General features: G+C 42.8%; 1 protein-coding gene across 1 annotated transcript in view; it reads right to left on the bottom strand.

Moving 5' to 3' along the window:
- Window positions 1-33: 33 nt before the first annotated feature.
- Window positions 34-16,383, bottom strand: part of LOC136675447 (homer protein homolog 3-like) — a 34,367-nt gene continuing 18,017 nt past the window's right edge. Inside the window, exons 6-10 of the mRNA XM_066651997.1 lie at window positions 12,793-12,926; window positions 9,632-9,788; window positions 2,916-3,023; window positions 2,491-2,571; window positions 34-2,136 (exon numbers count right to left, since the gene is read on the bottom strand). Coding sequence (XP_066508094.1) covers window positions 1,951-2,136; window positions 2,491-2,571; window positions 2,916-3,023; window positions 9,632-9,788; window positions 12,793-12,926 — 666 coding nt within the window. The 3' untranslated portion in view covers window positions 34-1,950. The remainder of the gene's footprint in view (window positions 2,137-2,490; window positions 2,572-2,915; window positions 3,024-9,631; window positions 9,789-12,792; window positions 12,927-16,383) is intronic.

Below are 16,383 nucleotides of genomic sequence, written 5' to 3' on the forward strand. Positions count from 1 at the left end.
ACTTCTGTATGTTTGCTTTTTTCCCCCTGACCACATGGAAGAATTTCACAAGTCAGTTTTTGTTTATTTATTTTTTTATTAATGGAAACTGCACATGTTCAGTGTAGAAACTGAGACCTTAGGTGTTAACTGATAATATTCAAGGCCAGAGCAGATTTACTGCTTAAGTGTAAAACGACATAAAAGTGGAAAATAATGTATATACCAGTCTAATTTCATATTTCTCTGGATGCTTTTTGTTTATAGTGCACAGTGTGCTAAAGAAACAATTCCACTTGGCTCTGAATCCCAGGCCACAGTCTGAAAAACATGCTACACTGTTGAAATGTGCACCTGCACCTTCTATGCCTGTGCTTAATTAAGGCCTTACAAGTACAACATTGGTCAACAAAGCAGAGAAAAAGTCTTTATGATGCTGACAACTGTTCTAAGTTGATCGCTAACTCCATACAGCTACTGACGTGGCAGACGATTGTTAAACGCAGGCATTACTTAAAACCTGCAATTTACGATGATTTACTTCCTTTTAAGACTTGATTTTGTATGCTTTGGTGCCCGGCCCTCTAACACTGGAACAGAACGTATTACTCCACATTTTAAAGCCAATTCACCATCACATACAGTTCACATTAATAGATACATAAAGCATGGTTCTGAAGCTACAATCGATACACAACCATGCAACCTTGGTCACACACGTCTATGACATCATAATGCTTGAAGCCCTATTATCTATATTATCTAACTGCAAAAGCAAGTCACTGCAAAATGAGACCTGTCCCAGCCAAAGCTTGCATTCCTGAATTAGTGAAAATGGTTCTTAACCTTTACTTATCTTAACATACAGGAACCTATCAGGAAATAAAAAAGTATTGTGCATTTCCTACTTAAATTTCTACAAATGCAGCTTGATATCTTCTGCATCACTGTAGAACCAATAATGTAATTGTCTGAAGATTTTATACAGTTCCTGACTTGATAACTTAAGGAATTTATTACATTTATCATTTTAAGAGCACATTACTACGTTTCCAGGAATCCATTGTATTCTAATTATGTCAAATTTAATAAATCTATGTAAAACATCAAGTTACCTTAGTCTATTAATATGTTACTGAGTTATTACATTTTGAGAATTAATGACATTGTTGGTTCCACAGCCCCACTTACACACAGTATCATCGCTGCTATAACAAAATATTCCCCAAACAAACGGGATTGCACCGTGCAGTGCTGCCCCTGTGGACTGGTGACCGTTCCACTGGTCTTTGGTTTTACGGGAGTGTCCAGCTCCAGCACTGCATTTCTGCTGAGTAAAGAAACTGCATCCAAATGGTACATTCACACACTGAGTTCAAATAAATCTGAATCTCAAAACGTATTAAAGCAGATAGAGTATCCCCTATTTGTGCTCATCCATAGACAGCCATTTGTTGTGCCATTTATTTAAGAAAGGCTTCTAAAAGAGTGACAATTCTTTATTCTACCACCTGTAATAAGTTTATATCTATGACTTAATATAATGCAAATGCAACTTAATATTATTTCTAGTCTGGCTCTATAAATCCTACTACGGCCATGCTCCACACACTGTATCAAAAATAGTGCTTTCCCCCAGTCGTTATTAACTTAACATTGACTTAAACTGAGACTGAATTATTGCTAAGTTGTTAATGGAAACTGCCACCGAGTGCAGACTGAAAAATCAAGAAAAAAACAAAACAAAACAAAACAGCAAAGAAAATTATATATATATATAAAAAAACACAACGTAGCACGTCGTAGCCTCTTCTGTTCTCTAGCTGAAAGCATAGCTACACTACATGCTGAAATGGGTGCCTCCTGGTTGACTTGCCCTCATTACTTTTCAGAGGCTGAGGCTGAGCTCTGGATGCTCACGTTCCTTCTCCTCAGCTCCTGCAGGTGATTCAGAAGGTCACTCTTCAGGCTTTACTTCTCCAGCAGTTTGACTAGACCCTGTCGGAGATCGTTGAGGTCGAAGATCTTGACGTCCAGGATCTGGATGACCCTCTGGATCTCGTTTTCTGTGCGGTCGCGGTCCTCCAGCGTGGAGGCGAGGCTTTGCTCGGCGCTCTGGACTCTCCGCTCCAGCTCTACGTTCCTCATCTCAAGCTCCTGAGAGAATCAGTGTCATACACTCTGCAATCAGGTTGTAAACAGGATAGGAACAAGAGCTGCAGACTGTCGAGACCAGCTAGGGACTGCCGATAAAGTCCAGTTTCAATACCTTTCACTATCACATCTGAGATTTCTTACGCAGTGGTTTTAGAGGTCACCTTCATTTTAGTCCAAATGCATTCATTCTACAGTTATCTCAAAGAACATTTGGAAAATCTATTAACATAAGATCTATCTGGATCATAGGAAGCAGGATTTTAAAAGTGGACTACACTGAATGAAGGCTGATCAGTTAATAATGAGAAAGGTTGTGATGGCGGTGTGTTATTGTTACTGCAGATATGTAATCACCTGTAGTCTGTGAATGGCTTCTTCTCGCTCCTGCTCCATCTCATGGAAGTTGGACTTCTTTGCTTGAAGAATGTGGATTTCCTGAGTTAAAATAGAGATCAAAATCTGGTTCTAACCCGTCTGAAGTTTTAAGATTTAAAGTATATACATTTTTTTACGAGATGAAAAAGAGGTGGGGGGGTTAATAGAATATTCATTGGACTGTATCCAAAGTGTACTATTTGATGCAGAACAAATACAGACAGATGAAAAGAGGAGAGACTGTGGTAAAATGTTTCCGTCCTTGGTCTGTGCTCTTTTTCTGCTTTTTTACAGCTCATTCTTAAGCAAACGGCAAAATTAATCAAATAATAGTCAATCAATTAATCCACTACAGAAATAACCGTCACTGCAGATCTCATGTGCTGGCTCTTCTGAGTCCTCACCTCATCTTTGGCCTTGAGTAAGGCCTCCAGTTCCTCCAAGGATTGAGTGAGTTCATCCTTCAGCAAATCGCTGGGGCCCTGACCTCCATGAGCCTCCAATTCTGCCACCTTCACACACACACACATTTTTTTTGTTTAGTTTTTAGATGCCCTCACGTCCTATGACCCAAACTCAAGCGAAAAACTTCTCACACTGGAAACAATACATGAGAAATACAAAAAGATGGTTAAATACTGAACATTTCTGTTTACAAAACCATTAAAAAGATCTTGGCAAATGACAGCTGACATTTATCACTCAATTCTGAAAACACTCCATCCTAATCAGGGTTGTGGTAGGGCTGGTGTCTACACCCCCTGAACAGGGCACCAGACCATCACAGGGCATCACACACTCACTCACACACACATTTGTGGACCGTTTCACAAAACCAATCTATCCACCATCATGTGCTTTTGGGACTGTGAGAGGAAACCCACACCGACACAGGGAAAACACACCAACCTGCTGGTGAGAATCAAACCCAGGACGTCAGGAGCTGTGTGGGAGTGAACACCCGCATCACCACCTTGGGTCTGGATTCTGATTTTTAATTAATCCAATCTTATTACTGGTTTTAAATATTGGGCCTTGTTCTGACTCTATAGCTCTCACCTGAGAATAAACTGTAAGTCCATTTCTGATCATCTATGAGATTTGAGTGCTGCGTGTCAATAATGAGGTTGTTAAGCAACTCATTATATAACTTTTATTTAATCTCAACATCCATCCATCCATCCATTATCTGTAAGCGCTTATCCAGTTCAGGGTCGTGATGGGTCCAGAGCCTACCTGGAATCATTGGGCGCAAGGCGGGAATACACCCTGGAGGCGGTGCCAGTCCTTCACAGGGCAACACACACTCACACATTCACTCACACACACACCTACAGACACTTTTTGAGTCGCCAATCAACCTACCAACGTGTGATTTTGGACTGTGGGAGGAAACCGGAGCACCCGGAGGAAATCCACGCAGACACAGGGAGAACACACCAACTTCTCACAGACAGTCACCCGGAGGAAACCCACACAGACACAGGGAGAACACACCACACTCCTCACAGACAGTCACCCGGAGGAAATCCACGCAGACACAGGGAGAACACACCACACTCCTCACAGACAGTCACCCGGAGAAAACCCACACAGACACAGGGAGAACACACCACACTCCTCACAGACAGTCACCCGGAGGAAACCCACGCAGACACAGGGAGAACACACCACACTCCTCACAGACAGTCACCCGGAGGAAACCCACGCAGACACAGAGAGAACATACCACACTCCTCACAGACAGTCACCCGGAGGAAACCCACACAGACACAGGGAGAACACACCACACTCCTCACAGACAGTCACCCGGAGGAAACCCACGCAGACACAGAGAGAACATACCACACTCCTCACAGACAGTCACCCGGAGGAAACCCACACAGACACAGAGAGAACACACCACACTCCTCACAGACAGTCACCCGGAGGAAACCCACACAGACACAGGGAGAACACACCACACTCCTCACAGACAGTCACCCGGAGGAAACCCACGCAGACACAGAGAGAACATACCACACTCCTCACAGACAGTCACCCGGAGGAAACCCACACAGACACAGAGAGAACACACCACACTCCTCACAGACAGTCACCCGGAGGAAACCCACACAGACACAGGGAGAACACACCACACACCTCACAGACAGTCACCCGGAGGAAACCCACGCAGACACGGGGAGAACACACCACACTCCTCACAGACAGTCATCCGGAGGAAACCCACACAGACACAGGGAGAACACACCACACTCCTCACAGACAGTCACCCGGAGGAAACCCACGCGGACACGGGGAGAACACACCACACTCCTCACAGACAGTCACCCGGAGGAAACCCACACAGACACAGGGAGAACACACCACACTCCTCACAGACAGTCACCCGGAGGAAACCCACGCAGACACGGGGAGAACACACCACACTCCTCACAGACAGTTACCTGGGGGAGTCGAACCCCCAACCTCCAGGTCCCTGGAGCTTTGTGACTGCGACACTAACCTGCACCACGGTGCAGCCTTAATCTCAACATATTTCTACTAATCAGAGGCTGTAGATTAACAGCAGCTTAATGGAATAATTCAATACACATATTTGAAACCTTCAGGATCATTTGCAATCAAATAAAAGCTACTACGACTCACGTGACCTTCTGTCAGTGTGTGAGTCTCCTGGACTTCACTTTAGAAAACTGCTGACTCTACTACACCCCTCTTAGAGCTGGTGAGGAAATGTGTCACCCCCTCCACCCTCAGGGCAGAACACAGGCGCATTGATTCTATAGTTAGAATTACAGCACTCTCCTTCAAACAAAAGTCGGAAGAAATGCGCAGGAAAATTAATGAGTCGTAGCCGCCTTAACCCCCCCCACCCCACACACACACACTGACATATACACCAACAAACACACACGCCAATTCAAACACAAAAAGACAGTATTGTTGTGTTATTGTAGTGTTCTCTTTTTATTACAGAGACGACCTGCCGACAGAACCGTGTCCATTCGCTAATTCACTAATGCAGAGTGAGTCTGTGAAGGACAGAGCAGAGGAGGGGGTGGACATTACGCCCCAAAGCACCGTTCCATCCATTTTTTAAGCTTTTCTATGTGATTAAAAAAAGATTACATAATTGTCAAACCGCCCTGTCCTCTCTGGCTGCTTTTCTGCTCTGTACGGGGGGGAGAGCCCAGGGGAGGGGTCAATCTCAGTGGATGACCCAAAGCCAGGACGCAGACATTAAAGGCCTTCTGTCTGCTGTCTGCACAGCCCATGAAAAGACTAGAAAGCAGCCAAGGCTTCATACTTTTGCCATCTCTTTCTGTCCATCTACCGCCTACCTTTCCACCTTTCTCTCTCTCTTTCCCTGAATCTCTCACCACTCTCTCTCTCTCTCTCTTTCCCTGAATCTCTCACCACTCTCTCTCTCTCTCTCTCTCTCTCACACTCAAGCTTTTCAGCAACCTGTCACTTTATCCCTTTTATGATGCTTTCAGGCCGTGCCATTGTTCTCTCTTTGTCTGTTCTTTCTCTCAATCTCTCAGTCTTTTCTTCCCTCTGTCTCAAATAAATCACTCCATTCCTTTTAATATCGTTAGGCCTCACCATCTTTCATACCCCCCCCATGTCTTGTTTGTTTCTCTGTGACTCTTGCCCTATTTTACTGCCCCCCCCCCATGTCATATGTTCTGTCTTCTTTCCTTTACTTTTGCTTCTTTTTTGCATGCTCTCTCTCTCTTTCTCTTTCCTTTCCACCTTCCCTTGCTCTCTTCCGTTTTTTCCGTCTTTGTTCTCAAAAAGGTTACCAGCAAATCACTCTATCCATTCTCACCTTTCTCTCTCTCCTCTCCTGCTTTGTTTTCCCCATCCCTCGTCTCTCTCTCTGATAGTACTATATCATTTTTTCTCTTGCTCTATCATATTATGCCCCCACTCTCTCATCCTCTACAGTCATCACAGTCACGCTCTTCATTCAGACCTCAACACCTTTCTGCAGGGTGTTCACCCGAACACATACTACACTGAATCAACAGAACGGATGAAGAAAAAAATGAAGAGGACATCACACAAAGGTCCAAGCCACATGGAGAGTCTTGAGAGGAACTGGCTTATTTTTAACTATGTAAAGTGCAAAAAGAAAAAAAAAAATCCCCCAAATGAGGGGCTGCCAGTTCCCCCTGGTGATTTTTCATTTCTCCTAAGTAGGCCATAGAAAGTAGGATGTAGCTGTCCTACAAACCCTCCTCTCTCTCTCTCTCTCTCTAGTCTCAGGAGACATGAACCATTTTCAACCACCTGGTAGCCTGTATCATACTGGAGAGAGAGAGAGAGAGAGAGCGAGAGAGAGAGAGAGAGCCTTGCTCACTCTACCACAAACTCCTGTTCTGCCCTTGATACTTCATAGTATTCCCAAAAAAAAAAAACACCCAGAAGAACAAAGTTAGAGCAGAAGACGACGGCAACGCTGGAAGAAGCTGGAACAAGTGGCCTGGGTGCTGTGTAATGATGTCACGACCACTACCTTCTCATTAGCAGCGACCGGAGATGAAGCACACTATTTGAAGGTCTATCCGAGGACACAGCCCAATTAAGCGAACATGTCGAGAATGCATCACTGTCTGTGTTTCCTCTGCTGACTCAGAGTCTGGGCTCCTTCACTATCGGGCCTTAAAAGAGTTTACCACATTAGAGGCATGTTCACCTGGGGCTTAGAGGGGATACAATTTCACAGAAACTCAATGGGAAACCATTAGCCTCCTGCCCACTGCTAGACTGTAGCAGAAATACCTCTAACCACAGACTGGACTGGAGATCACCACGAGGAACCAATCACAACCACCAGCCATGGACCAATCAGAAAGGCTGTTACACCCTGCCCCTGTCTGATTCCAAGCAAATGATCTAATTATCTGGACCAACACCCCATATGAACCTTATCTGTAATCCGAAACCTCTCTCTGACAGCTTTATGAATGTCTGTGATCAACAAGAAATGCAGTTATGGATCTGAGTAACAAGATTTCCTCCCCTTTCCACTCACATGTACTTAACAACTGAACACCCAATCAGCTTCATGAGAATAAGGGCATTACTGAGAGGTGTGAAGTCTGCTACTGTCTGGATACTAAGAGTCTATAAAAATGCCTTACATAAGTTTGTATATGTATCTTTCATTGTTAAAGCTTCCTTTAATCATCAGATGTGCCTCACAGTTAATTAAGTTAGTGCTGGGCGATATGAACTCAAATCAATATCACGATTAATTGTGCATTTTACCACGATTATGATTAATTAACGATTATTTTTGTATTTTTGACTCCCACAGTTCAGTGATGAGGCTTGTGCTGTAAATACGCTCCTGTATTAAATATGGGATCATTTTCGAATGTTGCTGGGAGCTCGTTCCTCGCTAGTTTTTTGAGCACTCTCATCTTAATTATAGTCAAAATTGAGCATGCGCAAACCACAGACGCTGCGTTTTTCTTTGGTACTAGCCACTTGAGTCACTTGGTCGGCCTCTGCGTGGTAGTGTGGTTTTAAAGGGACAGTACATGAACACACTGTGGGGACGTAGCAGGATAAAAGTAATCGATTTAGACAAGATTATGTCAATTAGAAGTTCTGATTGATTTCGATTAATTGCCCAGCCCTAGACTAAATCATTGAAAATAAATGGAAATCGTGTCCCTTTATTTTAACATAGAAAGTTAAGAATATGTCTCTCTCAGGTTTAATGTGATAATATTTGAGATATACCATATTAAAACAAGCTACAGGCAGGAATCTGGAATAAAAAAAAATCATAAACAGGATGCCTGAGATGCAATGCAGATTATTTGCTGCTATCAGTGTCACTGGTAAATGGACTTTCTCCCAGAGGATGGAGAATGGGTCACAGATGAAGTTTCACAAATAAATAAATAAATGGCCTTTGCACATCACTGGTATTTTTATCTTCAGTCCTCTCCATTTACAAAATGAACACGTGCACGCATGTCTGGACATGATTAAGAGGATTCTGTGAATTAATGTTAAAACATTTTAAATTATTTCTCTGGTGAAGGGCTTTTCTTCTCTGTTAATGGAGTTTCATAAGTCGAGGTCAGTTCAGATTCGGTAAAGCAGCTTTGGATGTCTGCCTTCATTTAAATATACTGATATTTAATAGACTGGAAAGTGAGAGAGGGGAGGGTGCTTTTATAACAGTGGTGCAAAATTCAATTTAATATATTACCACCATGCTGACACAGACACTGATCATAAATGGACAGGATATCAGTCAGACGTGTCGTCCACTTTCGTTTCAGTTTTCTAAACTTGTAATTACTGTAATTAATGTAACTGAACTGACCTGTAGTGTCATTCCAACTATAATAACTATAGTCCCTTTCACACATGCACGGTAACCCAGAGTAGTTTGGAGTTTACCCAGAGCTGTATGTGTAAATACCAACACCTACAATATTCATCCCAGACTTTATTTTACTAGTCCCCAAGTAAAGGCTCCAGGTAAATTCAGCACAGGCGCTGCCCCATGCCTAAAGCCCATGGAGCATTTCCCACTGCAAGAATGTGTCGGACACAGAATATCTCCTGCTGTGTGCTACGTGTGTGAAAGGACCACTCCGTGACATCTCTGGAGGACCTGAGCTTCTCTACTGTTTCTCTGGTGTAGGCAAATTAGCTTCTCCATAACATTATACATTCTCAAGTTTAAGGACAATGAGGTGTCTGACCACTCCTACCCACTAGAGGGTAATGAAATGCCTGTGTTCCGTTTTGGTAATAATTTTCTACCCGTTTGTTTCAGTTAAGAAAGATTATTAAGACTGTAATAGATATTGCACACCAGATGCGTTGGAGTGGTGTTTGTAGTGTTCATGATTTAAAATTAACCCTCCAACATTTGTATCTGACCACTCTAATGTCCTTGTGGCTAAATTCTAACAAAGTGCTGAAAATTAGTGAAACATTACCTACATAAAAATCTGAACTTAGAACAGTGTAGAAATTAAGTACCTTATCACACTGCTCTGATCTGATCTGACCACTGATATCAACAGAAAGTATTTGTGTATCCTTTTCTTTCAGCAATGTGTTTGTTAGACTGTCTCACCTGCTCTCTCAGCCTGTCTGTCTCCTCCTGATAGGCCGCCAACTGTTTCTTCCACTGCTCCACGTTGGCATTGGCCTCATGTAAAGCTGCCACTAGTTTAGCATTGCTATCCTGGAGGGTGAACAACTCAGCTTCCAGGTTCATCTCACAGATTGAGCTGCAGAATGGGCAGAGAAGGAGGTTAGGCTTAAACACAACCAACCAACATGTGTGTTTAGAATGTGGGGGAAACTAGAGCACCCTGAGGAAACCCATGGCGACACAGGGAGAACACAGCTCACAGAGGAGTCTAGAGGTGGCGACTGAATCTAGAATCCCAGGACCCTGGAGCTTTGGGATAATGACACTACTTCTTGCGCCAACATGCCACCATTTCTGACCAATATTCATTCATTCATTCATTCATTATCTGTAAGCGCTTATCCAGTTCAGGGTCGCGGTGGGTCCAGAGCCTACCTGGAATCATTGGGCGCAAGGCAGGAATATACTCTGGAGGTGGCGCCAGTCCTTCACAGGGCAACACAGACACATACACATAGACATTCACTCACACACTCACACCTACGGACACTTTTGAGTCGCCAATCCACCTACCAACGTGTGTTTTTGGACTGTGGGAGGAAACCCACGCGGACACAGGGAGAAAACAGCTCACAGAGGAGTCTAGAGGTGGCGACTGAATCTAGAATCCCAGGACCCTGGAGCTTTGTGATAATGACACTACTTCTTGCACCAACGTGCCACCATTTCTGACCAACATAAAATAACTAATTATATTAAAAACATTAAGGAACATACTGTAAAGAGTAGAGTCCAAAAACACACGTTGGTAGGTGGATTGGCGACTCAAAAGTGTCCGTAGGTGTGTGTGTGTGTGTCTGTGTTGCCCTGTGAAGGACTGGCGCCCCCTCCAGGGTGTGTTCCCGCCTTGCGCCCAATGATTCCAGGTAGACTCTGGACCCACTGCGACACTGAACTGGATAAGGGTACAGATAATGAATGAATGTAAACAGTATAGATGAACCCCCAAAAAACTCTGATAAGATCCTAAAAAAGTCCACATGCCTTCAGAACAGGTTCTATTATATTCTGTTGACCTGCTTGTTAGTTGTTCAAAGAAAGCAAAAAGGACATCTCATCTCCCATTTTACAAGCTGGTTTTTATTTTCTGCTTCTCATGATTCAAGTAATAATCCTGAGCACTTTCAGAGACGATGAGATCTGGACCCTAGTGCCAACAGTCCATTAAGCAGCTGCTTTATTTGATTTTCAAATGTTCTTCTTTTCTGCTATTTCCTCTTCTAAATAATGAAGTCAAATGAGCTGTTTTATCAAGTTGAAGGATGAACTGAAACCTGTGGTTTCTCAAGATCTCAAGCAAGAGTGAAGCTTGATTTTCTCCTTTCTCTCAAACATGAGCTGTAGTGAAGCTCTTGCAACAAGGCCCTGCGCGGAGTCTGTTAGGAGTCCGGGTTTCTCCAGTTTTAGAAACACCTGTTACTTTTCCATGTACCCTTCTGTATCTCCCTCTTCCTTATGCAAGTCGATAAAATCAGATTTCCTCAGAACAACTATCTAAAAAAAATAAATAAATAACTTTCTTTATAGCCATTTTAAACAAATGAAGGCTGACCCTTTACTTGCTCAGTACTGCATATAGTCATTCACTTTGCCTTGATGGTGAATCAAGATGTCATTTCATTTCCAGGCACAATGTTCCAGGAATGAGCTGGGTATATTATTCTGTCGGATAAAGGGGGCCTTTCCCCTTATGCAAGCCTTCATTTCTTGATATTTTGAAGGCGAGAGGGCAGGAGAGTGTTCGGAGACTCACCATAGCAACCCTCGTTAGAAAAGAGAACCACTGGGCAATAAAGGACGGACAAAAGCAAGGCGACAGGAGAGGGCCGCTGAAAGAAAGCGCGTGTGTGCTCATAAATGTACTGGAGCACTTATGTATGACTCAACACAGTAATGGCTGTCCGCTCTCCCGCCACCTGGGCTAACAATGTGAATGGTCCTGAGTGTGGTCTGACTGACTGGGCCCGATACATGTGACAAAACAGACATGAAAGAAATAGTGGCATATGTAGAATGAATGACTTAATAAAGAAAAAAACTGCTCACATGACAACATGATGACTGCATATAACCCTGAACATGGCTCTACACCTTTCCAGTGCGAATGAGCTGGAGCAGTCTTTACTAGCATTAACAGACGTGTGGGCGATTTTCCAATCAATTCTTCAGTCTGTAGACATTAACAGCAGCACATGGTTCTGATTTTATCCACACAAATATTTCAGAAAAAGCCTGGACCTTACTCTGGGCTTGCTATTCCAGCAACTTAGTTTAGTTTATTTATTTGATGTGCCTGATCGTTCCATGCTCCACCCACAAATGGATTCTTTCTTCCTAAACCTTTCAGGGTTGGTCCAGTTTTAGAGAACTATGATAAAAGTTTATGTGTGTCAAAGCCACACAGCTGCAGAGACGTGGGGTCCTGGGTTCAATCCCCGCCCCGGGTCACTGTCTGTAAAGAGTTTCCTCCAGGTGCTCTGGTTTCCTCTAACAGTCCAAAAAAACAAAACAAACAGGGGAACTGTGAGTGAGTGGGTGTGTGATGTGCTGTGATAGATAGTGCCCTGGGTGTATTCCTGCCTGGTGCCCAATGAATTCAAGTAGGCCCTGGACCTACCATGACCCTAATCAGGATGAAGTAGTTGCAGATGATAGAAAACTGAAGGTGAATCTCATTTCACCAGATCAGTTCCAAAAACAAAATGCTACACTCTTTGTAATACATGTTCCTATCCTAACAGTGCGAAAACCTCACCGCAAAACATTTGTTAATTATAACAAATAAAACACAAAATATGGCCTAGGCAAGAATTTGGATTGATGCTTTAATTTTGTTTTTTTCTGTTATGTTTTGAACTCAATTAATAAACAGAAACTGGGCAGAAAATGTGGCAGACAATGCATAGTTTTTGCCCTTTAGAGAAGGGATGCAACCCTTGCAGTCCTGGCCCTGGTGACTTCACCATATGCACTGTTGTGTTTTGTCTCAGGTAGGACATCTGATCCAGCACAGTGCTGACTTACCTAACAGTTACATACTTTTGTATATGTGACTGTATAAATGACATCACTGCTCTTACCCTTCAGACAACATCTTCTTGATGCGCTCTTTCTCTGATGAAAGGGTGATGTCTGCACTCTGGCTGCGGAAAAGCTTGTCCTCCGGGCCGTTCACACACATCACCGGAGGAGACTGCAGCTCATCCGAGAGATCCTGAAATATGCACCAGACACACACACACAGATATTTAGACACACACACAGATATTTAGACAAACAAACATCATCATGACTTCTCCAACAAAGATGCAAATACATAGCTGGAATAATCTCCATTGAAAACGTTCTTAATAGACTAGACTGTTCTGAACCCTACAGTCACCATGCACAATGAAGAGTAGGGGCTAGAAATATTAAAAAGCCTCCCAACCCTAGGCTGTGGAACAGTAGGACTGTGCTCTCCAGCATGATGAAGTTCCCTCCAGGACATTTGGGAATGCTCTCATGCCTGAATGCAATCAAATCCAATGTTCTTACATCACGTTTAAAAAAAAACTTCCCAGAAGAGTAGAGGCTGCTAAAGTTGCTACATCAGGACAGTTCCCTATTAACAAACTGTATTTGAGAAGGAACACTAGATGCACAGGTGGATACATACATTTGGACACATACCCTATAATGCAGTGGGTCCCAACCCTTCCACTGTCCTGCACATGTCAGAGCTTTCCACCATTTCCTTCTCTAATAATTCTGACGTATTTATTGCAAACACTTTTTGGCTGCAGGCTTGTGTTTATGTTCGTGATTCGCCAAGAGGCATTCATTCATTCATTATCTGTAACCCTTATCCAGTTCAGGGTTGCGGTGGGCCCAGAGCCTACCTGGAATCATTGGGCGCAAGGCAGGAATACAATCTGGAGGGGGCGCCAGTCCTTCACAGGGCAACACACACACACACATTCACTCACACACTCACACCTATGGACACTTTTGTGTCGCCAATCCACCTATCAACGTGTGATTTTGGACTGTGGGAGGAAACCGGAGCACCCGGAGTAAACCCACACAGACACAGGGAGAACACACCACACTCCTCACAGACAGTCACCCGGAGGAAACCCACGCAGACACAGGGAGAACACACCACACTCCTCACAGACAGTCACCCGGAGCAGGAATCGAACCCACAACCTCCAGGTCCCTGGAGCTGTGTGACTGCGACACTAACCTGTTGCACCACTGTGCCACACCATCGAGAGGCATGTCAATCATAATTTTGGAAATACTCATTTATTATGTACTTCAAAACTTTTTTAATCTGTACGTGTTATCAGAGTTTACTCAGAGAAACTGTGGTGTAACGTTACTTCATTGCTCTACTGATTTCATTATCATTAGCTTGTATAGATAGTCTATACCTTTGTGCACTGCCATCCAAGGGCAACGAGGGGGCAGTATTTTTAGACTCAGACTTTTAATTGACTTCCATTATCATGACCATTAAAACAAGACTGTTAACGATGTACCGAAACAAACAAATGCATCAATAACAATAATGCCTGTAGCATCTCTATGGGAAACCTCTTGACCTCAAACCAGGCACAGTGCGAATAATTATCATGATATGGGGTTTGCTTTAACATAATTATGGAGCATGACATCTGAATTTTACTGCTGCTGTGAAAATATTACCATGTTCAGGTAATGTAATTAAATAAACCAACAACACAAACCCAGCAAAGCAGAATGATAAATGCTATGAGTTTATCAGATCTCGCAGCAGTTTTGCAGATTCTCAGCACTTCGCCACAAAGACCAGCTCATAAATCTAAATTTACTTTAACACTTCTGAAACCACAAATGCAATTAATGCAAGTAAAGCCATTAAAATGCACTCATAATTTGGGAGATATTTCTGAAAATATTAGATACAAATGATTTCAATTGAGTAAGGAAAGACTTTTCTAAAAGATAAAAAGTATATAGCAACAACTGGACTCTTAACCTTGCAAGACCAGGTAGAAAATCAAACATCTCACCAATTATCCCTTAGAGAAACCACAAGCAAGGCCCTTGAATACAATGCATGCTGTAATAACAGCAGATAAATACAGAAAAACGTTATGAAATGTAGTTTAGTCTTCTGTGTTCATTTTTCAATAGGTTTTTGCTAATGGTTAACTAAGTAAAGCTTATAGCCAATGACGTATTTGATTTAAAACAGATGTAAGTCGGTCTCTGATTTCTGCACAGTATATTAAAACAGTATAGGAGTGTAGTAGCTAACAGTAAAGAAGTGAAGGGGTTTCTGTTTAATTATAGATACAATCGCTGGAGAATCATGCATTTTCTCCCTGGGTGGGGAGTGAAACTGAAGCCCCTCTGGATGGTCTGGTTGTCTGTTTCTGTGTGATAAAGCAACACTTCTCTTTGCTCTGTCCCCTATTCCTTTGCCTTCAGGCCTGATATCTGTCCAGGCGCTCTGCACCACAACAGGACTAAAATACAGAGGACAGCAAGACAGATCAACAGAGAGAACAGAGAAATGAAGACCTTTGCAGCATTGTGGGCGTTTGTTTAGAAAATATGTTCTATGTCACAAATGTAACCTAAAGACTTGGACTGAAGCCGAGATGTGCACTCTATGGATCAGTTGGGGCCATAAAACCTGTTATCACAAATCAGCGCATAAACCTAGCTTTAAACTAATCAACTCACTCACTCACAATCAGCAGTGTCAAGATGCTCCACATGGGGGTGCTGTTCCCACTCAATTAGTGATTTCACATTAACAATACTGACTTTGTTCAATATTTATTATTGCTTTTTGGAATCTTTAAGCAGGTTGCAGCTGTTTTTTTCCTGTTTCTACCAGAGCAGGCTTATACAATATGCACTTCATTCATTCCTACTCCCAGAGTAGCCGCACTGCACTGAAATATAAAAATCAAATTTATCTGTGCTCCTTATTCTGCCAATACAAATCAGTCTTACCTGAGAGAACTGCAGAAACCCAGTGGGAAAGCATTATGGGAGAGAGACAAGCAGTTAAATGATACACAAAGTTGAAGAGATAAGTGTATTACAGGTTTCAGCAGATAATTGTCTAAATAAATTATACAGGAAACAGATAAAACTTTTGATAAGTCTAATATGACAAACAAAAGACTTATTTATTATATTCTCGAAACAAAAAACATTTGTCTAATCCTGAGAAAGCTGATCTGTTTCAGTACAGGCCTGGGTTACAGTGGTTTGTGTGGTGTAGGGGGTACAATTGCAGCCTTCTGTGGAGGGAACAAGTTAAACACACAAATCCTAAGAAAAGACCCACAACACTGTATTTTCCAACATATAGATTATTAATAGGGAATGTGGATTTGCACACACACACACACAAACACACACCCCATATACTCAAGTATATCCACTGAGAGGTTCTCCTGTGGTACTGTTCCATTGTGGCACTTTTATTTTCATGTGTATCGGTGCAATTAAGCCTTTTTGTTTTCTCATAATAGATCAACACCACCAAGTTCCAAGAAACAGGACCATTAAGCTGCAGATTTGTAGGAAACAATCAAGATGTGGAGAGCACATGGGAAGCCCTGAGGCACTCGGTTAAAGAGTATGAGTGTTATTCATGTAGCGTTGGAACCTGCTGATGGTTT

The sequence above is a fragment of the Hoplias malabaricus genome, chromosome X1 (genome assembly GCF_029633855.1).
Source record: "Hoplias malabaricus isolate fHopMal1 chromosome X1, fHopMal1.hap1, whole genome shotgun sequence".
NCBI lineage: Eukaryota > Metazoa > Chordata > Actinopteri > Characiformes > Erythrinidae > Hoplias > Hoplias malabaricus.